A 26,705-nucleotide genomic window follows, 5' to 3' on the forward strand; every position below is an offset into this window, starting at 1 on the left:
GTGTAATATTGAGTTGAATGAAAATTTTTGAAAGAATTTTGTAGAATGATTGTTTAGATAAATACCTAATAATCTTATACAAACTTCCAAAAATATATAGGCCCGAAATGTTGATGACACACTTGTCTATTAGAGTAAACTGTTTCAGGATCTATTAAGTCGACTTTACATTACATGATTTATCATGTGATTTGTCATATGATTTGGTCATGGAGTGAAATTTACATGTTTACACTGTGTGATTTGTCATATGATTTTGCATTGTTTATACGGCTCGTTTTGTCATAAGCATTGTCATGCGGCTCGTCATGGGAAAAATCACATGACAAATCACATGATAAATCATGTAGTGTAAAGTCGACTTTATATTGTTTTTTTAAATGTGGAGAAACAACAGGGGATGATCAATGTAAACTAAAAATTCTACTCATAAAAACGGAGAGGAGGTTAATAAAATTGATTAAAATTGTGATTAAATCTAATTAAAAACGTAACACCACTATAATACAATAATTAAGCCACAAACTGTAAAATAAAAAGTAAAAAACAAATTAATTTAATTGTCAACTGTCAGTTGTTAAATATGACGAGAAAATTAACTGACAGCGACATCTCTGGATTGGAATGGTAACTAATTTGCTGTCTTTAAAACTTGGTTTATGTGATTTCAATCAACAGATGGCGCGACATGATATGAAACAAGGAATTTATACTAGATCTTCTCTTAACTATGTTACGTACCGTGAGATGGCGCAGAACGATCAATGTGCTTACAGACTTTTCTGACGGAACATTAAGTTGAATCGATAGAGGGCAGAGGTGTCTGGGAAGGGAATTATTAAAGAATGAGAAGTAGTGACTATAGACAAAATTTGCGCAGTCCACAGAAAATGAGTGTTACAGCGCAATGTCCAATATTGTGTTCTCGAATATGGCGAAAGTAGTGAATTTACGTGTTGTGATAAGTGCTACCTTGTGACTTACTATGTTTGAAAATGGATAGTTAAGCAATTATTTATACAAAGAAAGTGTGATAATAGTGTAAATATACGTATCTGTTGTTAATTTAGTGAAAAGAAACAAAAATGTCTACAGACAAAATTAAAGTTGCTGTTCGGCTCCGTCCTTTTAACAGAAGAGGTATGTTTTTTATTGCTAAATAATTTTATAAAACTATTTTCTTCATTATTATTGTTTTATAAAAACTGCCAGTCTTTGTTTTCATTTTTAAGACCTTGTCTATTGCTGAATGCTGATGTGCTGAGGTACCCCCGATGATTCATGGTATTGTCATTTTGACATCAAAACCTGTCAGCTCAAAATTATATACATATTTGACTCATAAAATTTTTATTTTCATGAAAATAATAGAACAAGGATAACATTTTGGTATTGAAATAAAAATCACATGAAGTTAACTATTTATATAAAATGTAAATAAAACACCTTTTATATACAGTGTTGACTAATTCATGGTCAAAATTGATTTTACCTATATTGTAAAACTCTATAGCAATTTCATAATATCTCGTCGTTTTACGACAAGTACCGTCGTAACCAATTTCAATGTTTTTGCTGCTATTTATCTTGTATCCAGTTTTAAGAGCACTTTTCTGTGATTAAATCTGCATTTTAAAGAGTTTTTTGCAATGTAAATACATTCCTAATAATGTAGTCAATTGGATAAGATAACTGTTATTGTTATTCATATAAACACACTGGAAGTAGAGATATTTATAAAAATGTAAAATATTTATATCAGCCCATATTTTTTAAATTCAATGATTTGTTTGAAAACGAAATTAACTATTCAAATATTTGCTGATATTTTCGTGGAAAATTGAAAAGAGACATTTTTCACAATATCCAGATTTCGTCAGAGTACTACTATAAAACATAGAAAAGAAAAAATCGTTGTTAAAAAACTCACAACGTGAATTCAAAGGGAAATAGTTAAAAATGTGGAAGGCAACCGTAAATACGCATTTCCGAATATTTGGTCATCATCAGTATGGTGTAGCTAAGTTAGAAACAGGAGCAAATTAACTTGGGAAAGGATCACTACAGGAACAATGGGACCATTTGTGGCTATAATGTAAGAAGACTCTGTCTTTCAGAGGTACGGCTAACAGCCACGACGGTACACGGTACTACCTGAGGAAAGTAAAGCCAAAACGTTATAAACGTAAAAAAATCATTGCCTTTCACCTTTTTTTACTTATTGCCAATTATTTTTTCCTTTTTTATGTTTATAGTAGTACCACCGACCCACTTAATAAACAGCAAACGATTTAGCTTTCCTAGAAATACCAAAAGTCTTTATTTCTGTAGTACCTCTGTTTAAAAATTGATTGGATAAGGCGTCATCTAGATAAATCATGCAGCGCATTTGCCGACGATGGTAGTACCGTGTAGTACTGATAAGAGTACCTTTGGTCGTCCCGTAGGGAAAATTATCTCGATCCTGAGCCATTATTTTCATGTCATAAATCCAACGCGTTAGTGGTCGTTTTCCATTGTATTCCAACGCATTGTGTGTCCACTTGATATCCATGAGTCTGGCGATAAGTCCTGTCTATTTTGCGAGAATATTCCTAAAACCTTTATTTTTGTCTGTCTTTATTTGGGCTGCATTTTTTATGTCGCTGAGTGTGGCTTCATATATATGTGAAAACAGGCACCACGCATCCATAATCTATTACCTTCCTCTTTAAACGACGCGACGGGAATATGAATATCGCCCATGAACGAACGCATCTCTTAATGCTCCATATGCAACCAAGACCAGATTTATTCTCATTGTCATCTCTCTGTCCTGTTCCTGCCGATTCTCATTTCTTATTTTTTTTTTGACCAATTCAATTTGTTTTTCCAAAGTTTTGATTGAACGACACGCCTTCTTATAAATTTACTCTTTTTAAAATGATTTAAGGGCCCCATTTGTCCACATGCGGCATCCAATTGTGGTGACATACTTTTCATTCCCGCCAAGTCGTTACATACCCGTTACTGACAGAGTCTGAAAAATGGTCAAATATCTATCTTCTTTCCTTTGTATTTACGTTGCGAGTTTTTTCCCACTTATTTTTTCCTTTTTTATGTTTGTAGTAAGTACCTACCCGCTTAATAAACATAGCAAACTATTTAGCTTTCCTAGAAATACCAAAAGTCGGTATTTCTGTAGTATCCTATGTTTAAAAATGGATTGAATAAGGCGATGAAGTTTGCCGACGATAGTAGTACTGATAAGAGTACGTGTGGTCGTCCCGTAGGGAAAATTTAATCCATCCATCTCGATCCTGATCCATTATTTTCATGTCATAAATCCAACGCGTTAAGTTGTGCTCAATACGGAGAGCAATGGATTGTATACTCGCTCCGACCCTTGCTCCCTGGTATTTATATTCGTTATATTCGTGAATTCTCGCATTTAAAATAATGTGTATTTATTTTACATAGCGATCGATAATATAGTTTCGATCGCTATGTAAAATAAATACATTATTTTAAATGCGAGAATTAACGAATATAAATACCAGGGAGCAAGAGTCGGAGCGAGGATACAATCCATTGCTCTCCGTATTGAGCAAACCCTTAGTGGTCGTTTTCCATTGTATTCCAACACATTGTGTATCTGTTACAGTTCAAGTTGATTCTCAGTTGGAGTTGACTCCAACTAGTTTTAAAAATTTAAATCAACTTTTACTAGTTGGAGTTGACTCTTCCTGGATCGATTCAGTAAATGTTGATTATACGAGAATCTCAAGTGCATTTTTGATGAGTGTGCGTTTCTTTGTTTTGACCGTTTCAACTACTTATTAGTATTGCCTGTAACGTCGCCCCCGTTAGGTAAATTATTCTGATTCGATTTTTTGCACAAAACTTACTCAAAGAAATACATCCGTATAACAATCCTTATAACAAATACACAGGGTGTCACGCGGTACCGCGATCGAAAAATTGTTTAACCAATTTTTGTTAACCAAATTCACAAAAATAATTTTTATCTACTCTATCTCATATTATGTAAAGTCAGCGGTTCTCAATCTGTGGTACATGTACCACTGGTGGTACATATCATTATTTGCGGTCCTGCCAAAGACAAACCATTTTCATTTCCAATAATGACACGAGCCGTCTCACCGTGCCTCGGAGAGCACGTTAAGCCGTCGGTCCCCTTGGGCTAGTGTACATCGTCACTAGTTATTACTTGAAACAGGGTTAAAGATGTAATTGGCGCCGGAACTGTCCGAAAGGCAAAAATGCCATACGATATTATATATTATGAAAGTCAGAAACTAAAAAAAATCAAAAATTAAAGCTACCTCTATAAGATCCTGAAGAAATTTTTGTCATTATTTCATTAATAAGATATTATTTTTAATTATCAACAATGAGAGCTAAGCGTGTATTGAGGCGGCCGTCAATGTGAGTGCGAGTGAGATTCACCATTGGACGGCCGGAATGGTGCATCTCTTTAGCACTCACCATTGACGTCCGCCTAATACGCACTTAGCGCTCATTGTTAATAATTAAAGATAAAGCTTAGTAATAAAATACAGTCCTCTCTCTCTCTATAACGATATATCTCTCTATAATCATACTGTACTAAATAACTTATGTTAATTTTCTCTATTGCCCGAGTTATCGATAACTTTTCTTTAACCGAGAGTACTCTAGGCTTTTTCAAAAACATCTTGACTGTTCACAGACCGAGATACAACCGAAATTGAAACTTAGAAGTCGTCAATAGAGGACAACATCTGTGTGAAAACAGTTAAGGCACACCGCCCGAACGATAAAAGCGTGTACTACTCAACTTTCTGCATATTGGATTGAAATTTGAACCACCAAATTTTTGCTAAATTGGAGCCACAAAATAAATCACTCACTAATCACCTTTTATCAAGTTACACCTACGCAAGAGCTTTTTCAGTTATTCCTTGTGTTTCAATTAAGTGTTATCTTTAATGGGTAAAATTCTCACGGTTTAGTTATCTTAGTTATTGCCAAACGCAAATGGTTATCAGTTGTTTCTTGAAAAGTGAGGTCATCGAATGTTGAAAAGTTATCGTTATAAAGAGATAACGATATCGGTATAGAGAAAGAATTGTCCTTATGACGAACCAAACAATGTTTAGTATTTTGATCGTTATAGAGGAATTATCGTTATATAGGGAATCGTTATAAAGAGAGACTACTGTAGTGACAAAAATTTCTGCTGGATCTTGTAGAGGGGGTTATAAACTTTGATTTGGTCACTTTCTGACTTTCATAATAATGGATTTTAACCGAGTTATTAAGCCTTGAAAACGGCTATTTTCGCATTTTTCAAATTTTAAATCACGTATAACTCGACAACAATGAATTTTAGAGAAAAATCACAAAATACCTTTTTTGCTCAGACTAACCCAAATGATCTAAAAAAAAATTGTTCGAAGTAAAAAAATTATTTTTGTGAATTTGTCTAAAAAAATTGTTTAAACAATTTATCGATCAAGGTACTGCCTGGCACCCAGTAGATTTGTTATAAGGATGTCTTTTTGAGTAAGTTCGTGCAAAAAATTCGAATCGGAGTAATTTACCTAACGGGGGCGACAATACAGCTAGACTAATTTGAACATATTCAGTAACATTTAATTTCTAGAATCGGCTGTTTGTGTGAGGCAGAATCAAATTTTACTAAATGACATTGGGAAGAGTATACTTTTCCTAGTTGGAGTATACTTTTACTAGTAAATGTTGAATATAAATCTTCATTTTATATTTATAATCAACTTTTACTGAAACCAGCCGTTAGAGTTGACTCCAGCTAGTTGACTCCAACTAGTTGGAGTCAACTCCAACTGGATAATCAACTTGAACTGTAACATATCCACTTGATATCCATGAGTCTGGTGATAAGTCCTGTCCACTTTGCGAGAATATTCCTAAAACCTTTATTTTTGTCTGTCTTTATTTGGGCTGCATTTTTTTATGTCGCTCAGTGTGGCTTCATATAATAATATATGTGAAAACAGGCACCACGCAGCAATCTATTACCTTCCTCTTTAAACGACGGGGATATCGCCGTTATCGTATTGTCGTTCACTGTCCACGTTTCACTACCGTAGACCGTAGCGCCAGCTCGTATACAGTTTAAAATACTTTCATTTTTCTTTTTCAGGCTTACTTTCTTCTTCATAATAAAACTTTTATTTAGTACATAGTATGTACCTACATTTTTTTGCACTCATTACCCTGCTGTTTATTTCTGGTTCTATATTTTCTTGTCCATTTGTTGTTGATCCTAGATACTTGTAGTCCTTTACTTGTGTAATGGTCTCATTATTTAGCTTTACATTTATATTTTCTTGCGTTTTCGATATTACTAAAACTTCTGTTTTTTTCAATATTTATTTTCATCCCGAATTTCTTAAAAGCTTTATTCCAAACATTCACATTCACTTGCAAGTCTTTCTCTGATTTTGCACAATTACCAGGTCATCGGCAAATATCAACTCTGACACGTATACTACATGTTACGTATACGTACATGAAGTTTATACACCCCAACCCTAATTCTGTTTATCTTACCCCTGGATTCTTTTGCAAGTTCGTCCATTAGAGTGATGAATAACAAGGGACTCATAACAACACCTTGTCTTACACGTCTCCTTGTGTAGAATTCTAGAGATAAGCGGTTGTTCATTCTTACATTATTACGTGTACATTCATAATACATAATATATACTCTTTATTGCTTGGGTTAGCTTTGGTTTCACATTTCTAGAATTTAATATTTCCCTGATCTTATGTTACGTGGCGCACGATCAAATGCTTTTTCCAAGTCCACAAAACAGAGAAGAAACAACATAATGTTATGCTCTAGGGCTTTTTCTGATAACTGTCTCACCGTGAATATGAGATCGGTTGTACCTCGCCCTTGCCTAAAGCCGCATTGGCTGTCATCCAGTGTGGCTTCTTCTTCTGGTAGTACTATTCCGGTGGTGTGGTTGACGGAATTAATAAAAAATAAGTGTAACAACGATCAGTAATATATTTATTTATTTGGGTAACAAAAAGTGTTTTGCTTATACATCGCGTAAGAGGGTTTGTTATTGTTTTCGGACCAGCGAGCGGCCGATGTCTCTGGGGTGTTGTGACCGACTGACTGAGTGGCTGAAAAGAAACCACAGACGCTAATCTGTTTGTGTTTTACCATCTGACCAGATGGGCAATACATTATTTAGATCTGGCGTTTAAAGGTTGAAACATCGCAACATGTTCTGCAGTTTTACGTTTTCGAATGCATGTCCAATTGTGAGTTATTGACATAAGGTCTGATAATGTAATTAATTTATGGGGAATTCAGTTTGTTAAACTGAACACACCAAAAACATATGGTTAAGGATACATTCCGTTTTGTAAAACTGTGTCCCTCTTAGCATCTGGTTTGTATTTTACATGTGAATTTATATGACCCATATTATTTCGTTTTGAGAAAAGTTATTAAAAATTCAGAAAATAAAATTAGCAAAAATAATAATTAAAGCGTACCGCTATAGTACTACAACCCGGGGTGGGTCTTGGCTGACTGCACAACTCGCTTCCATCTTTAACGGTCGTCCATGATAGTTGGGTCAGTGGGTAGCCCCATTGTTCTTAGATCTGACCATATAATTGTCTCTCCATCGCATTCGTGGGCGTCCTAAGGGCCTTCTTCCTGTGGGGGCTTCCTCCCAGATCGGGTTGGTAAGGCGGTTATTAGGGAGTCTATGGACATGGCCAGTAGGGTGGTGCGAAAAAAGTCAAATTGATAATCCCGTATCGCTATAGTGCGGAAAAGTTGCGATTGGTAATTACAAGAAAAACAAAACAAAAATTATTAAAATCGGACTTTATCTTCCGATCCCGCAACGGGCCTAAAGATTATGAAAAAAAATGAAATTTTATCTTTTTTTCGGAAATTTTTATTTATCCTCCATGTACGTTTTATTTATCGCTATAGTAAAATTTATTTACAGTTTGCATGGTTGAGTAATAAAAACAACAGTTTTACGCATCTAACGAATATCTTCCGATCCTGCAAGTTCAATCAAAATCTATAAAAATTTGAAATTTTCGATGATTTTGATGAATTAAAAAACATTTAGTTATTTCATTTTTCTCCTACATTGTGAAGTTTTTCGCTTTTTTATATATTGTATGACAATACTTAAACAACCCAGAACTCACAACGCGGAGGTGGTTGCACTTCTAGCTCCGCACATACCCTTCTTTCCAACCAACCAATGAGTGATTTTTACATTATTTACATAGTAAATTTCTTTTTCATGCTTGTGTCCAGCTTTTAAACGTCAACTTGGTATTGTGATTTGGTGGTAGAATCTGGCAGCATGGACCTTATTGGTTTAAGTGTTGTCCTTATGAATCCATCTCTTGATTGGGGCCCACATACATTAGACCAGAGGTGACCAACTTAATCAGACTCGAGGTCTACTGTCTGCCTTTCTAATTCGCTGCGATCTACCGACTAGGAATTTTCGTAATATTTAGGACAGGAATAGGTAGGTAGGTAGATAATTTTTTCTTGTCATCGATCGACTGACCTAGGGGTCGCGATCGATGGGTTGGCCTCCCCTGCATTAGACAATGCTTCCGTGACCAACTTTAGGCACCTCTCATCAGCTTGCGTGTGTCAGGGATAGTTTTGTACATTCCAGTCTGGTATGTCGCCCAATGTAATGCAAGAACTTATATCTGTATTTGACACATCGAAGAAGTGGTGGGGAAGATAGTTTTGCAACAGTCTGCAATAGTTTTGCAACATTATATTCCAGTGTATAATTTCAGTTTAGTCCCGTGCTTCAAAATTTCAAGTAGTAGGGAAAAAGGAAACACATTAGAGAGCTAAGGAGAGTATTAAAAGCCGGATAGACTAAAGTTAAGGGCAAACTTATTAGAAATTTCATCCCTCCTACTTTAAATTTTGAAGCACAGGACTACACTGAAATATTAGATTGGAATGTTGCAAACTATCTTCTTCACCAGTTCTTCAAAGCGTTTCGAATGAAGATATAAGTTCCTACATTATATCAGGCACGCCAGACTGGAATGTACAAAACCATCCCTGCCATACGCAAGCTGTCTAGCGGTACGTAGAGTTGGTCACGGAAGTATCGTCTAATGCTAATGTATGTAGGACCCAATCAAGAGATGGATTCATCAAGGCAACACTTAAATCAAGGTCCATGCTGCCAGATTTTACCACCAAATAAAAATTCAAAGTTGACGTTTAAAAGCTGGACACAAACAAAAGAAAAAGAAATGTACATACTATGTAAATAATGTAAAAAACACACACTCATTGGTTGTATGGAGAGAAGGGTGTGGGTGGAGTAAAAAGTGCAACCACCTTCTTGTTCTGGGTCGTTTAAATATTATTATACAATATCTAAACAAGCGAAGAGCTTTACAATGTAACAGAAAAATGAGATAACTAAATGTTTTTTAATTTATCAAAATCATCAACAATTTCAAATTTTTATAGATTGTGATTGATTTTGCGGTATCGGAAGATATTCGTTAGATGCGTAAAACTGTTGTTTTTATTACTCAACCATGCAAACTGTAAATAAATTTTACTATAGCGATAAATATAATGTACATGGAGAATAAATAAAAATTTCCGAAAAAAAGGTAAAATTTCATTTGTTCATAATCTTTAGGCCCGTTGCGGGATCGGAAGATAAAGTCCGATTTGAATAATTTTTGTTTTGTTTTTATTGTAATTACCAATCGCAACTTTTCCGCACTATAGCGATACTGTTTTATATATTCTGATCTTTGATGCTCGTGTTAAGCTCTTAGATTTACTAGTATTGTGGAGGCTATACATACAGTAGAACGTCAATAATCCGGATTAATTGGGACCGGACCTCATCCGGATTATCAAATTATCCGGATTATCGAAATTACCTTAAAAAAGGCTAGAATAGACATTTAAGTACCTACAACAAACATTTTAAAACTTTATATTTTCTTTTATACTGTAAAGTGTCTAGAGGTGAAATTAATCAAAACATTTTTTATGTTCAAACACTGTATTATAATTTATTTATAGCAACATGTGTACAGTACAAACATCAGACACTATTTGAGCTTTTAAAAAAATGTTTAAAAGGTTTTTGAACTGCAATTCGTTTTTTTTGCAGCTAAGTTCTTAATTATTCGTTTTAAAATAATAAGATAGACCGCAGACGTTCGGATACAATTAGCGTCTCTTTACAAAGACAATGACGTCGACTTTGCAAAGTAACAAGACACTTACTCAACACACACACACACACTACACATGACACTAAGTACCTCATGTTGTGACTGGCTGAATGACATCAAGTCCATGCCATTAAAAAAAAGAATAAGATATTTTTGCTAGATACAAATCCGGATTATTGACGGTCCGGATTTTTGACGTCCGGATTATCGACGTTCTACTGTACATCTGTTTGCTGCCTGAATTCTTAGTCCAGAGAAATAAGGTTTTTCTCGTGACACATCCCCCTCCAGGTCGAAACCAAATTTTTTGAGTAGTATGGACATCTATATTATTAACCTATATGTTTCCTGCAGCCGATTTTGATGATATACATAGTTATAAACAAATGAAGATCAAAAAACGCTAAATTTTCGCTTTTTTCGTCTATTACCAAAAAGTTAAGCACTTTAAACAAATTTGAGAGTAAGAAACTTATAAATCGTATAAAAAACTTCAATATGGCATTCGCTAAATATGTCCATCCTTATTGGTTGCTTAGAAAATTGCAAAATAAATCATAAATATTGAGTTTATATAAATATGCATAACTTAGGTAAAAATTAACTTAGAATCTTCTTATTACACGGAATGCCGAGACTTCTTGTACTTAAATTATATTTTAAATTTCAAAGCAATTGGTCAAATAGTTTAAAAGTTATTTAATTTGTTTTTCCCAAATTAATTTTTTTTGCTACACTATAAGTCAGAAAATTATGAGGTTACAATAATACTTCGGACAGTTTATGAAAGAAGAACATTTATACTATTACCTTAATTAAAAATAAATGACAAAAAATAATTTTAAACAGTGTAAAATTATTTTGCAAAAACATGTCGATTTGCTTACTTATAAACAATTAGAATAACTTTTTAACCGTTACCCGTAGAAAAATTATTTTTTCATATTTAGAAAGACTGAATTTTTATACACATTTAGAAAGAAAAACAACTGTTCTAGGAGATTTAGGGACAAAGTTAGGCCCCCCATTTTTTTAATTCACATGTTTTTGCAAAATTATTTTGCATTATTTATAATTATTTTTTGTCATTTTTTTTAAATTAAATTAATACTGTAAATTTTCTTCTTTTATAAACTATCCAAAATATTACTGTAACTTCATCATTTTCTGACTTACAGTGTTGCAAAAAAAATTAATTTTGGATAAACAAATTAAATAACTTTTAAACTATTTGACCAATTGCTTTGAAATTTAGGGTATAATTTAAGCACCATAAGTCTCAGCATTCCGTGTAATAAGAAGGTTCTAAGTTAATTTTTACAAAAGTTATGAATATTTATAAAAACTCAAAATTTATGATTTATTTGGCAATTTTCTAAGTAACCAATAAGGATAGACATATTCAGCGAACGCCATATTGAAGTTTTTTATACGGTTTATGAGTTTATATTGCTCTCAAATTTGTTTAAAATGCCCAATTTTTTAGTAATAGACGAAAAAAGCGAAAATTTACCGTTTTTTGATCTTCATTTGTTTATAATTATGTATATCATCAAAATCGGCTGCAGGAAACATATAGGTTATTATTATAGATAACCATATTACTCGAAAAATTTGGTTTCAGCCTGGAGGGGGATGTGTCACCAACACGATATTTTTTTCCTTATTTCTCTGAACTATCTCCCTTTAATCTCTTTCGTGATATCGTTATCTGCAGTGATTGTTGCAAGTTATATGGGTCTATCGTAACATTTTGACCTACCTATTCTATCTCGTCCCTTTTGTCTGTTGATGCACATGTAACCAGTGTGGCCTGTTGTATTAAGTATATTATTATTTTTATATATACCAAAATATATCATGACCTTTTGTTGTGAAAATTTATGAACAGAATTTTCAGTATCATTCCACTCCTTCATTATCAAAACCTAATTAAAGCTACACTATTCTATGACTCTTTAAGGTGCTCATAAATTTATTGAGATATTAAATAAACCACTAAAACAAACAGAACACCCCTTTGACATGCCATTTACTTCTTTCTCTATTTTTAGAGACAGACACTTTTGATTAAATTATTGGATGTTTATTATCACTTAAATTAATGAAATAAACAGTTAATGCTATACTCTAAGGATCAATTAACAAAATGCATCTATACAGGGTTATAGAAAGTGGGAAAATTCCACCTTACCTGTAATTTTTATTGATTAATGAAACAACAATAAGATGTTAGAATGGCAGCTACGTACGCCGTTGCTCCCTCTTGGCGGCGATAGTGTAGTTGGGGGTCAACGTTTTGACAGTTCTTTCAGCTTGTATGGTAGTTTTGTTTTAATTATTGCAATTTAATAAATTAGGGATTTAAAAATACGGATCATGAACTGTTTGTGAATTGAAAACGAATTGAGAAGAAATGCAAGAATTACTGGAAAAAGTTATTCACTTAAGAGAGAGGGAAAAAATTTGATCCTTTGTAAATTTACTATTGAACTAAGAAATATGAAAAAATAAAAGCCTGATGAGTCACTCCTAAAACCGTTCTTAAATATAATCCATGAAAGAATTTCCAAGCTGTGTGAAAGTCAAATTTCTCCCAACCAGTTCGGGTTCATAAATGCTGTTGGTACGAGAGAGGCTTTGTTTTCAATATAATTCTTATTCCAGAGATACAAAGACGTAAATTGCGAAGTATCAAGGGCGGATCCAGGGAGGGGGCCATGGCTCCCTCCGAGAATAAAAAAATATAAATTTAAATATTTGCAGTTCAAATGTTTTCAGTTTCAAACACATAATGTATGTACAAAACAGGGGATAAATATATTTTCTGGACTAGAATTGAACAAAAGCAGTAATGGAAGCTTCAAGAATGACATAGGATGTTGTGTAAATCAAAATGTTGATAATTTTACAAAGTGCCAATGGTTAGAACGACCTTGGCAGCCATCAAATTCGTATCAATTTCTATACTCTGTACTCTGTACATATAAAGAACAAAAAAGAAATGAAGCGTTACTTGGGTCACCAGCACTTCGTAAAAGGTATATTTAAAAGACCCTAATAAGGGTTGCATCACAAAACAAAACGTTTTCGGATTAACAAGTAATCCATCATCAGTGTTAAGCCAATAACATGCATGCGTGAGTCACCAAAAGTTATGGGTAAAAACCCTTTAAAAGGTATAAGATCTTATATTATACCTACTACATATTATGTTTAAAATAGTCAGATGTTGCAAATATTCCTGAATATTACCCAGGGCAACACAGGACTCTAACCCACGTTAATGTGATATGAAAGGGATGAACCTCACATATTGAAAATTGAGTGTCAACTATATCTTTTAAAGGGTTTTTAACCATAACTTTTTGGTGGCTCACGCATGCATGTTATTGGCTTAACACTGATGATGGATTACTTGTTAATCCGAAAACGTTTTGTTTTGTGATGTAACCATTATTAGGGTCTTTTAAATATACCTTTTACAAAGGATCCTGTATTTTATTTTTTAAAATTTTTTTATATACTTTTTTGTTGAGATAGACATGTCAGTTGCCAATTAAGATAAGAAATTTAATAATACATTTAGTGCCATATAAATCATCCTTTAGTTCCAATAATTTTAGTATTTGTTTCCCTCTACTCATTTTTAAAAATCATGTACAATAGAACACTGACACTTTCACAGTAAACTATTTTTTAGCACGCACAACAAAATTAAATAAAAAAATACTAAATGAACAGTTTTTGGTTTAAATGGGATCTAGCTATTTTTATAATTTTCTGCTTTTATAACCGATAACAATAAACATCGGCACCGTATTCAACGACAGAACGAAAGTCATAAAAAAAGGTTTAGGAAAGTTAAAAAGGAAGAAAACAAAGAACCTCAAAAATCTGTTTCCGTACCAACCCCTTTTTAAGGATGTTAATTCCTTGAAATTTTATGGTCAAATTTGGATTATCTACATTTTTTCAATACAAGCGCCCTAGAATCTCATAACATGTGGTGTGTACTAAAAGTATAAGTCAAGCTGCGTAAGTGAAAGCAGAAGGTACTAACAGTAGAAGTTGACCTGTACCTTACAAAGCAGACTTTTGAAATTAAAAGTTGTACTGTTGGAATAAAATCAATATTTATACATGAAAAACAGGCTATTGATTTATACTCTTAGTACAGAAATGATTAATAGACATTCAAAATTCAAAATATAGAAGAATCCCGAAAGGTCCATTTTATGACTTATACTATATTCTTAGTACATAGCACGTTAGACATAATAAAAAGATTTTATAAAGATTATTTGTATTGTTCAATTTAATTACATATATATAAACACAACATTTTCACTTTAAAAAAATTCCATCATTTTTTGACGGAAACTTCAAAATTAATGTGTACATTAATGAGGACAAAACTGTTATTCTGGCCAAACGCTTAGTTTAGCATAAACAGACCAAAGTCGGCGTTTAGTCTACAATTGCGAAACTGTTATGAATGGCAGTTATGGATATATGGCAGTTATGAATGGTAGTTATGAATGGCAGTTATGAATATAGTCTTGTTATGCAAAACTAAAAACCCTTAATAGACAGAATGTCGCTTGGTTTATTTTTGTTTTTCTTAGTAACCGTTAACGTGACAATAACAGGGATTTTTCCAAGATAGTTTTAGCTATGTGTCACCAGAATCCGCTGTTATCTCGATTTTAAAGAAATGGCGCTTGGTCGAGTTATGCATAACGCTGTCCTTTTAAAGAATTAGTTCACTGTTTGTGATTTTATAACGCTGTTCTTTAGTTTTACATAATAGAAGTATGTATTCACTTTGCAATTTTCATTGTTTTGAAATCACCTGCCGCAACATCAAATAAATCAGTATATTTATTTTTCTTAATTAATACTGCTTCGACTACAGATTGTTTCTCTTAATTTTTGCAGTGGGAATACCTTCAATATCAGACTCAATTTGTTCTGGTACTTATTCTGAACCGAAAAATATCCACGTTCAGATATTATCTCCCAAAGCCACACACTTCAAAACGAACGTATTAAACAAGCCAAACATGGACGTCTAAATGTGAACTACAAACTAATTTGCGGAGTAGCAGAATACCGATTCAGACCTATCCAAAGAAGTCACAACAAAATCCGTACGCTCTCGATTAGAATTGGAAATGAACACGTTGCCAATATGACATTCAAACTTCAAACTGTTTGAAAAAGTTTGATTTCAAGTCAAACCTAAAGATATCGAAATCAAGTCAAGTCAAACTTTTTTACAAAAAAAGTCAAACTTTTTTACAAAAAAAGTTTGATTCTCAAGTCAAGTCAAGTTTGTTAAATAAAATCAAACTAGTTTGACTTGATGCATCTCTAGGCAAAGCCTTTTTTAAACATCTAATATTATTGCAATATGTGGATGCCTCAGCATGAAAGAAATGAGCACACCTTTTGTACTTTTCTTATGTTTTATGGGACAATTGACGCCCAATTGTTACCATAATCCCAAGAAATATCCGACTACCTTATTAGGCTTCGTAAAATACAGTGTTTGAATAAAAATCTACAGAATTTTTGTTTGTTAGTAAAGCATGTAAAGAATTGATATAAAATGAATTTTTAATAGCTGTGTGAAAGCACCGGATGCTTTTATAAATCCTAATATAATGCATGCTTCGTTCAAATCTATATTTAGCTCCATTTACCGCCAAACAAATGAATCACTAGACTCCGATAAACTTATGAGGGCGTACAAACGTAAAACTACTCTTTAAATTAAATATTAAAGTGTAATGAATTTTTCAAATTCAAGAGTAATTATTAGCTTTCATCTTTATTTTCGTATTTTTTTCTGTTCTAATAATTTGTTTGATTATTTTGTAAGCTAAAGTTGTCTTCCATGTAAATCATACCTGGCTAATAAATTTTTCCCAACTTTTCAGGTTAATTTTGTTTGTTTTTATGTCTTATTTTGCCTTTAACAACATCAGAGAAGAATATCTAATAAAAAAGAAAGACACGACGAAAAGTTAGATGAATGACAATATACTGCAGCTCATGGAATATAGAAGAAAATTAAAGAACAACAAAAGAATGTACCACAATATTCAGAGACAAATAAAACCGAAATACCAAATGCCAAAAGAAATTTGTTAAAATATCTTTGTGAAGAGATAGAGTTTTTGAAATAAAAACACTATACATTTAATATGCATAAAAAGGTTAAACAAGCAGTTGGTCTTCAGAAATCCAACACAGCTAGCAAATTTTAAGATTAAGAAGGCAACATCACCACAGATAAAAATCAAGAAATTTGCACATGGACCAAAAACATAAAGAAATCTTTAATGATAATAGGTCCAAACAACCTCCATCCTACATAATAATGGCGACTCTAATCAGATCAGATGCTGCAATCAGATTGCAGTATTACAATCAAACGTGGGGTCTGACAGGGATGTATACTATCACCCCTGCTGTTCAACATATACTCTGAGGAAATCTTTCAGGAAGCAGTAGAGGATGTTGAAGCCGGAATTTGAATTAATATATCAATAACATCAGATACGTGGATGACTCTGTGCTATTCGCTGACAGTTATGCAGCTTTGCAGGAGTTAATGTACACATAGAATCAAAGAATGTTAAAAGGAAAGATGAACAACGAATGCATGTGACCGAAATGAGAATGCTTACATAGATGAGTGGAGTGACAAAAAGGATAAAATTAAGAATGAGTAAGTACGTGAATGAGTAAGTGTAGGGGTGGTACCAATGTGAGAGAGCATAGTTTAAGATGGTTCGGGCATGTTCAACGTCGAGGCTTCTGATAGTGTGTAGCTGTCTATTGAGAAATTCACACCGAGAATGCAGTACGATTAAGATAGGGCAATACATTTCTAATGGGGAATAAACGCACAGGGTTGTCGGTCTTCACCAGTTGTTGATTGCTCTCTCAAGAGCGTCGCACAGGAACTGTGGCAACACTGAATGCGCATTCCTATCTTAACCATACTGAAATCCCAGTGTGAACTTTACGTTAAGGCTTTTATTCGGGCATGACGGGATTAAAAGCGCATTGAATAAAGCCTCAAAAATGAAAATATACGAAGGAACAGAGCAGATACCAATAAATAATTGGTTCAGGCAAGAAGATACATCAAAAAGCATTAAAATTTCTGTACGATTGAATCGCTTATTGTATAAAGGGAATAAGTCCACTTCCATACGAAATTAAAGTGAGATATACATTTTGTTAAACCAACTTCGACGGATCGATGGATTTATAAAGGAAATTTATATCTCTCACCATACGCGAAATATCGCACGATAAAATTTTTGTTGAACGTATAAAGGGAACTAGTCCGGGACTTATTACCTTTATACAATAATTCTTGTGGCGCCACCATCGTTTGTGTCATTTTGTTTACAGAGTCGTAATAATAAACCTTTTTTTTTTATAAATAAATTAATAATTTAACTGTCGAGAAGCAGCATTATTTTGTCTTTTATTCATTGATTGTACAAAGGAAACAAGTCCCAGCCTTTAAAAACGACGTTTTGGCCTTAATAGTTTTCAAAGCCAAGTTTGCTGTATCACATGTCACTCTACTAGTCTCCTTCTACATTTCATCTGTAGAACAAAATTTGATAGGTCATCAAGTTTCTAAACTAAATAGTTTGTTTCGTTTTTCTCAAAACTAAGTATTGTAGACTTACACCCTTTATACAATAAGCGCTTCAATTATTAATAAATCATATAAAATATGCAAACGATACTGTGTTAATAACAAACAGCCTCAATGAATTACGTGAAATGATCTAGCGAAATTATTCCGATTCGATTTTTTTGCACAAACTTACTCAAAAAGAGGTCCTTATACCATATCCAAAGGGTGCCGGGCGGCGCCGTGGTCGAAAAATTGTTTAAACAATTTTTTTTAAACAAATTCACAAAAATATTTTTTTCATTTCAAACAATGTTTTTTAAATAAATTGGGTCATTCTGAGAAAAAAATGTATTTTGTCTTTTTTTTTCTAAAATTGATTGTTGCGAAAAGTTCATGCGATTAAAAATTTGAAAAATGCGAAAATGGCCATTTTCAAGGCTTAATAACTCGATTAAAAATTATTATTATGAAATTCAAAAAGTGACCAAATCAAGTTTCAAATCCCGTCTTTAAGGTCCTGAAGAGATTTTTGTCATTATTTTATTACAAAGCTGCTATTTTTAATTATTAACAATTAGCGCTATAGTCCAACTGTATCGTCGCCCCCGTAAGGTAAATTATTCCGATTCGATTTTTTTGCACAAACTTACTCAAAAAGAGGTCCTTATAACATATCCACAGGGTGCCGGGCGGTGCCGTGGTCGAAAAATTGTTTAAGGTAGATTCCATGTCAAATCACTCAGGCAAAAAATTTTGGATCTCCGATTTGTCTGAAAATTGGTATATAGCTTCTGCGGGACGTAAAAATAAGATATTTAAGGTCAAAAATCTTCTTCTTCTTTTTTTCTTAAAATGTTATTTTATGCGATTTTACAGTGATTTGGTGTTTATTTAAACAAATTTGCATTTTCTGTCGTAAAGTATCAATGAAAAAAATAATATTTTAATAGAAAGGACTCACAAATATCATTATATGGCATTATAACAAGTTATTTTGAATCAAAACAAGTTTTTGATCAAATTTTATAGTGTAAGAAACGTTAAAATACCGTTTTTTACATTTTCCTCCATTCCCAAAATACATCATCATCGATTTGGCTGAAAATTTGCCCACAGATAGCCAATAGATAGGACTTTAAGTGGTTAGAAGGATTTGAATTATATTACAATACCAAAAAAGTTACATGCAGTAATATCAGACTCAAAAGTATATATTAGTCCAACCGGGATAGCATTTGACCTTGAATGCCGAGCTGCACAAAATTTTATTTTTCTGCTCTTTAGGGGAGTCAATAGTAGCCTAAATTTAAAATCACGAATGAATTACTCCGTTACGTTAGCTGCCATCTTGATTTTAAAGGAGAACCTGTTTTGCTCAATATCTCCGCCATTTTTAACTTTTCGACAAAAATGGTAGGAACTGAAATTGTTCCAAATAAATCGTATTTACAATTATTACAATTTCTTTTTAACAATTTTTGTCGTGAGGTCGATATTTTCGAGTTAATTGTACTTACAGTAGACGCCTATATTTTTGACTATAATATTACATGTAACTTTTTTGGTATTGTAATATAATTCAAATCCTTCTCACCACTTGAAGTCCTATGTTTTGTCTATCTGTGGGCAAATTTTCAGCCAAATCGATCATGATGTATTTTGGGAATGGAGAAAAATGTAAAAAACGGTATTTTAACGTTTTCTACACTATAAAATTTGATCAAAAGCTTGTTTTGATCAAAGTAACTTGTTATAATGCCATATAATGACATTTTTGAGTCCCTTCTATTAAAATATTATGTTTTCCATTGATACTTTACGATAGAAAATGCAAATTTGTATAAATAAACACCAAATCACTGTAAAATCGCATAAAATAACATTTTGAGAAAAAAAGAAGAAGAAGATTTTTGACCTTAAATATCTTATTTTTACGTCCCGCAGAAGCTATATACCAATTTTCAAACAAATCGGTGGTCCAAAATTTTTTTTGCTCCCAAATTGAGTGATTTGAAATGGAATGACCCTTAAACAATTTTTTTTAAACAAATTCACAAAAATATTTTTTTCATTTCAAATAATGTTTTTTAAATAATTTGGATCATTCTGAGCAAAAAATGTATTTTGTAATTTTTTTCTAAAATTGATTGTTGCGAAAAGTTCATGCGATTAAAAATTTGAAAAATGCGAAAATGGCCATTTTCAAGGCTTAATAACTCGATGAAAAATTATTATTATGAAATTCAAAAAGTGACCAAATCAAGTTTCAAATCCCGTCTTTAAGGTCCTGAAGAGATTTTTGTCATTATTTTATTATAAAGCTGTTATTTTTAATTATTAACAATTAGCGCTATAGTCCAGGTTGTATCGTCGCCCCCGTTAATGAAATTATTCCGATTCGATTTTTTTACTCAAACTTACTCAAAAAGAGGTCCTTATAACATATCCACAGGGTGCCAGGCGGTGCCTTGGTCGATAAATTGTTTAAACAATTTTTTTTAAACAAATTCACAAAAATATTTTTTTTCCTTCGAACAAATTTTTTTTAGATAATTTGGGATATTCTCAGCAAAAAAAGTCTCTTGTGATTTTTCTCTAAAATTGATTGTTGTCGAGTTATACGCGATTTAAAATTTGAAAAATGCGAAAATGGCCATATAACTCGACAACAATAAATTTTAGAGAAAAATCACAAGAGACCTTTTTTGCTCGGAATAACCCAAATTATCTAAAAAAAAATGTTTATACAATTTTTCGACCACGGCACCCTGTGGATATGTTATAAGGACCTCGTTTTGAGTAAGTTTGTGCAAAAAAATCGAATCGGAATAATTTCGCTAGCGGGGGCGACGATATAGTTGGACTATAGCGCTAATTGTTAATAATTAAAAATAGCAGCCTTGTAATGAAATAATGACACAAATCTCTTCAGGACCTTGAAGAAGGGGTTTGAAACTTGATTTGGTCACTTTTTGAATTTCATAATAATAAATTTTAATTGAGTTATTAAGCCCTGAAAATGGCAATTTTCGCATTTTTCAAATTTTTAATCGCATATAACTCGACAACAATCAGTTTTAGAGAAAAATAACAAGATACCTTTTTTGCTCACAATGACCCAACTTATCTAAAAAAATATTGTTCGAAATGAAAAAATTATTTTTGTGCATTTGTTAAAAAAAAATTGTTTAAACAATTTTTTGACCACGGCACGGCTTGGCACCCTGTGGATATGTTATAAGGACCTGTTTTTGAGTAAGTTTGTGCAAAAAAATCGAATCGGAATAATTTCGCTAGCGGGGGCGACGATACTGCCCGGTTTACTAATAAACTCACGAGTACAAGTAAAATTTTATATGCATAGTGTAATACATGCTAAGAGATTTTTATTACCCATTGTCGATAAGGTAACAACCATGTAATTGCCCATTACTCCGTGTAAATTAGTACTTATATCGTTAAATACAAAGTTCTAAAGACTTTTGCCGAAATGTTCAGTTCAGTTAGAAATTTTACACGATAAATAAATATGCAAAAACAATTAGACTTTCCTACTTTTTTTGTATGCAAAAATATCAAAATAAGTGATTACTTCTTCTTCTTCTTCTTCTTCTTATAATCCTCAGTGCCCTTCAGGGCCTCGAATGAAATAAGTGATTCTATCTATTAGCCTTGCCACATCCAATATTGCCTCCCCTCCGCTCCTCCATCTTTCTCTATCCTGAGCCATGTGCATCCATTTTGAGCAGGCTTGGTGTTTTAGGTCATCTACCCATCTCATCTGTGGTCTCCCTCTCTTTCATTTATATGTCCATGGTCTCCACTCTGCAATAATTTTATTCCATCTTTCGTCTTTTTGTCTAATCGTATGACCGGCGAATTTCCATTTTCGTTTAGCTGTTTGACGAGTAGCATCTTTAACTTTTGTGATATTTCTTACCCAGGAATTCCTTTTTCTATCTGACAGTCTTACGTTGATCATTTGTCTTTCCATTGCTCTTTGTGTTTTCGCAGTTCTGTCCATATTCGCTTTTGTGAACGTCCATGTTTGACATCCATATGTAAGGACCGGAAGAATACATTGGTCGTAGATTTTCGTTTTTAGATATTGAGGGTATTTTTTATTCTTCAATATGAAGCTGAGCTTACCAAACGAGGCCCACGCTAACTTCATTCGTCTCTTTATTTCTGCTGTTTGGTTGTCTCTATTCAATTTTATTATTTGTCCCAAGTATATGTATTCATTCACTTCCTCTATTTGGTTTTGTTTAACTACGATTCTTAACTAGTGATTACAAGTGTACATATAACATTATTTTTACACGTATTTTGAACATTAACTATTTGGTGTTTTGTTTGGTTTTAGAGTTTCTGGTGTGACTTCGCTGTTTCCATTACTTTTCTCTATTCTTCTCTCTTTGATTGTCCTTCCTATATTTCTAATTTTCATACTTCTTAAGTCTTCTTCCACTTGTTGTCTACGTCTCAGTTTAGGCCTGCCTCTAATTCTTTTACCTGGTGGTATCCATTCCGAACAACCAATACAAAAGGTACAGAATATAGAATCGGAGGATACTATTAGATATATCACGGGAGGAAATTCAACATGCCCTCACAAATATGAAAAATGATAGAGCTCCGGGGCAAGATGGTGTAGTCATTGAGACAATTAAACCAGGAGGTCCACTTTTGATGTCATGAATCCAAACACTTTAGTATATGTCTGCATAATGAAAACATTTCAAATAAATGAAAGAATTCGGTTACAATCCTCCTTCACAAAAAGAAGATAAATTAGATCTTGAAAACTATAGGCCAATTAGCTTGCTATGCCACCTATACAAGCTCTATCCTCGAATACTGACAAACAGATTGGAAACAAAACTCAATTTTTATCAGTCAGAAGAAGGGGCAGGATTTCGATCGGGACACGGAACAAACGGAAACGACCACGTGCAATATCTTAAAACTCTAGTCGGAAAGTCTATTGAATATAATAGACCACTTGCTTTTATCTTTGTCGACTTCCTTAAAGATTTGACACAGTAGAAATAGTTGCTATCTTAAAAGCACTATCAGAATGCAGAATAGACCACATAGGTATGCGAATAGTATTTGAAATAGATACAAAATCTCCTAGTGAAATGTCCAACATAGCACGCCCCATCGCCCTCTGAAAGACACGGATCTTTTCCACTTTTCTCCTTGTCATGGTCAAGGTTTCCGCTCCGTAAGTCAGCACTGGCAAAACACACTGATTAAAGGTTTTTTTTAAGGCATATTGGTAGGTCAGACGATTTGAAAATATGGTTCAGCTTGCCGAAGGCTGCCCAAGTCACTCTTATACGACGGAGAAGCTCAACGGTTTGGTTATCTTTTCCCATGCGAATCTCATGACCTAGGTATTTATATGCCTACTTCTTATGGCTGCCTAGGGCCCCATGATGCCTTAAACCGTCATTGCAGAACAGCTCTAACAACAATTTGATAATTGTTGTTAGAGCTCTAACCATCTATAATCAGATGATATTAGCACAATATCATCTGCAAATTTCAGATGGCTAAGCTTTTCTGCGTTTATGTTTATGCCCTTGTCGATCAGTTTTGCGCTTTTACATATACAGGGTGTCCCAGACTAATTTACCCACGCTATATCTCTTAAACTAATAGAGATTTTCGAATGGGACAAAAGGTGATATATTCTACTTGTAATACACTTTAATATGCCGTACAAAAAAATCATCCCCTAAATAATCATCCCTTAGTTACAACACCTAACTTTAATTTTTTTAATAGCACCCTGTATATTTTTTTATAGTTTTGAATGTGGTCTTTTATCGCCTATTCAACACATTTTTTGAAAATAAAATCGGTGCGTAAATAACCTAGAAACTATCAGTTTATTTTTGTTAAACTGTGTGTCCCAGACTAATTTATCCAGGCTTATTTCTTAAACGAATAGAGATTTTCGAATGGCACAAAAACTGATCTATTCCATTTGTAATACACTTTCATATGGCGTAGAAAAAATTCATCCCCTAAATATTCATCCCTAACTTACAGGGTGCTATTTAAAAGAAAATAAAGTTAGGGGTTGTAACTAAGGGATGAATATTTAGGGGATGAATTTTTTCTACGCCATATGAAAGTGTATTACAAATGTAATAGTTTTTGTGCCATTCGAAAATCTCTATTCGTTTAAGAAATATAGCCTGGATAAATTAATCTGGGACACACAATTTAACAAAAATAAACTGATAGTTTCTAGGTTATTTACGAACCGATTTTATTTTCAAAAAATGTGTTAAATAGACGATAAAAGACCACATCCAAAACTATAAAAAAATATACAGGGTGCTATTAAAAAAATTAAAGTTAGGGGTTGTAACTAAGGGATGATTATTTAGGGGATGATTTTTTTGTACGCCATATTAAAGTGTATTACAAGTAGAATATATCACCTTGTGTCCCATTCGAAAATCTTTATTTGTTTAAGAGATATAGCGTGGGTAAATTAGTCTGGTACACCCTGTATATATTCCAAAAGCGTAGTGAACAGTTTCGGCGATATGGTGTCCCCTGACGTACTCCACGTTGTATCGGAGATTTCTGGGTTTGACGATCACCCACTCTAATGCTGAAGCCACAGTAACGTCTAATGCCGTTAATTAACGCGTTATTTGACTAACGCGTTTGGTGTAGCCATGACTTTGCCACGTTGTTGTGGCTACACTTGCACTGTTTCAACAAGTTCTAGCTTACAGCGCAGCAGAGTAATTTGTTTTGTGAAATAGGTTACATAGATACTATTCTACGAAAATGGAGTGGAGTAATGAGAAAATAATTAAATTTTTAACAGTGTTTGAAACATAACCTTGTTTATGAGATCCCCGACAAAAATCACATTAAAATCGTGATGTTCATGGTGACGCGTGGCGTCGAATTGTGCAGTCATTATCTTTTCCAGCGACGGCAGAAGATTTGATAAAGAAAATACACACTTATGGGATACTATAGGATCCATTTAAATAAATATAAAAAATCGTTAAAATCTGTCATGGGAACGAATGAATATAAAACAAGCTGGTTTGCATTTGATGTCATGTTACTCTTCGCCGATGTTACCGGTTTTTATTGAAGGTATGCGAAGGTAAATAACTAGTTTTATTTTCTACCAAACAAAAAAATAATAATAAGAAATCAAAAAAATTGGAGAATTCACAACTATTTATTCTTATTAACCAAAACTAAAAAAATTCATATTAATCTTAATTGAAAATATAAAAAAACCCAAAAGGAAAAGGTAAAAAGCTCAACTAAAGTTTATATTTGCCTCTAAGAATATTCTTTTCAGCGTACACCCATATTATAATTCTTAAAACTATGTAATATTATATTTAGGTACTATTTACAAGAAAAAAATACAAAACCGAGATATTTGTCAGACTGCTGTATGGTGTGGTGGCTTAGACAGGCAAAACAACGTTCTTTTAAGAGAAGTATTGGTTTGATCCTACCTTATGTTTTTTTTCGTCGATGTTATACACGTGGATGATGTCGTACTGCATTTATATACTTGGATACTTCACAGATATACAGGTTATATAAATATCGACCCTGGACAAGGGTGTTTCAAAAAAAACTCACAACATCAAAATGAATTGGAGAGAAAGAAAAATTGTTGGCCTGAAATGAATAGATACATCAGCATGCAAGCAGAGCAAAAGGTATAAATTAAAATTACTAAAGGTTTCCCTTTAGACAACGAATCAGGTGTTAAAAAAACAAATCTTACCTTAAAGATAGCGCATGGCCAAAAAGAAAGGTCTTGAGGACCTAAATATCCAGATATTTTAAATCCTTGCTGAGCAAGACAATCTTCAACTTCATCAAATTGAATATTTCTTAATTAGTTATCTGGATTACTTCTGATTAAATATCCTGAAGGAGTTTCATAGGACAACACTAACTTGTCCTCATGAAGTGTAAATCAAAAGTGAACAAGATATGACACTAGACAGGTAAAGACAAAGAGATGACACTTACTAGACAGGTAGCAATGTATACCTAAAGCCTACTTCATGCCTGATTTCTATATGATTTCGGACTTAAAAATGGCTTGATAGCAGCTAATGTTCAAGACAATATAGAAGCCTGATTTTTATAATTATTTAGGCCAGTACTTGTGACAATAAACTAAAATTTATGACAATCTGATTTATAAGAATCGTTTCTAATTGCTTAGCGACTTTAACCCGTAACAGTCATTACCGTGGTTTTCTGTTCATTTTTATCATTAACCATTTTCTTTTGAGTCTTGGTTTTTGCTTGATCCGTTTATAAAATAAAAAATAATAGACGAAGTAGTGGAGAAAAATAAAATGGAGAACAGTGCCTACGTTCCTTCCGATGAAGCTCCAATAAGAGCTGAAAATCGCGGTTCAAGGGGCTGGACTGCACTCCGTATTCTAATTGAAAAGTAAGATTGTTTTGCCTTCGCATTGCGACCGAATAAAAATGGTATACATTTTTATTTTTATAAAAAATAATAATTAGCACTCATAAAATATAACAACGTAGCAGCTTCGACTTCCATTTTAAAATTATTGGATTAAAAACCCGTTTTTTGCTGACTACGCGCTAAAATAAGTGTGGCCAGTCACTTTAACGCGAAGTTTATTCCATCATTTTTGGTGTGTTAATTAATACAATAATGGACGTTAGACGTTAACGTTACTGTGGCCCCAGCATAACACTAGCTGTTGCGTTTTGG

The 26,705-nt window shown here is 33.1% G+C and overlaps 1 protein-coding gene across 4 annotated transcripts in view; it reads left to right on the forward strand.

The window, feature by feature from the left end:
• The first annotated feature begins 841 nt into the window (after positions 1–841).
• LOC114332050 (kinesin-like protein KIF13A) overlaps positions 842–26,705 on the forward strand; it is a 515,517-nt gene continuing 489,653 nt past the window's right edge. For 2 of the 4 annotated variants that reach the window (XM_028281756.2, XM_050641283.1), the window contains exon 1: positions 843–1,140. In XM_028281756.2, coding sequence (XP_028137557.2) covers positions 1,086–1,140 — 55 coding nt within the window. In that variant the 5' untranslated portion in view covers positions 843–1,085. Of the gene's footprint in view, positions 1,141–26,705 lie in introns of all 4 variants that reach the window. The other 2 variants (XM_028281754.2, XM_028281757.2) reach the window with 2 other exon arrangements.

This window comes from Diabrotica virgifera, chromosome 10 (genome assembly GCF_917563875.1).
Source record: "Diabrotica virgifera virgifera chromosome 10, PGI_DIABVI_V3a".
Classification (NCBI taxonomy): Eukaryota; Metazoa; Arthropoda; class Insecta; order Coleoptera; family Chrysomelidae; genus Diabrotica; species Diabrotica virgifera.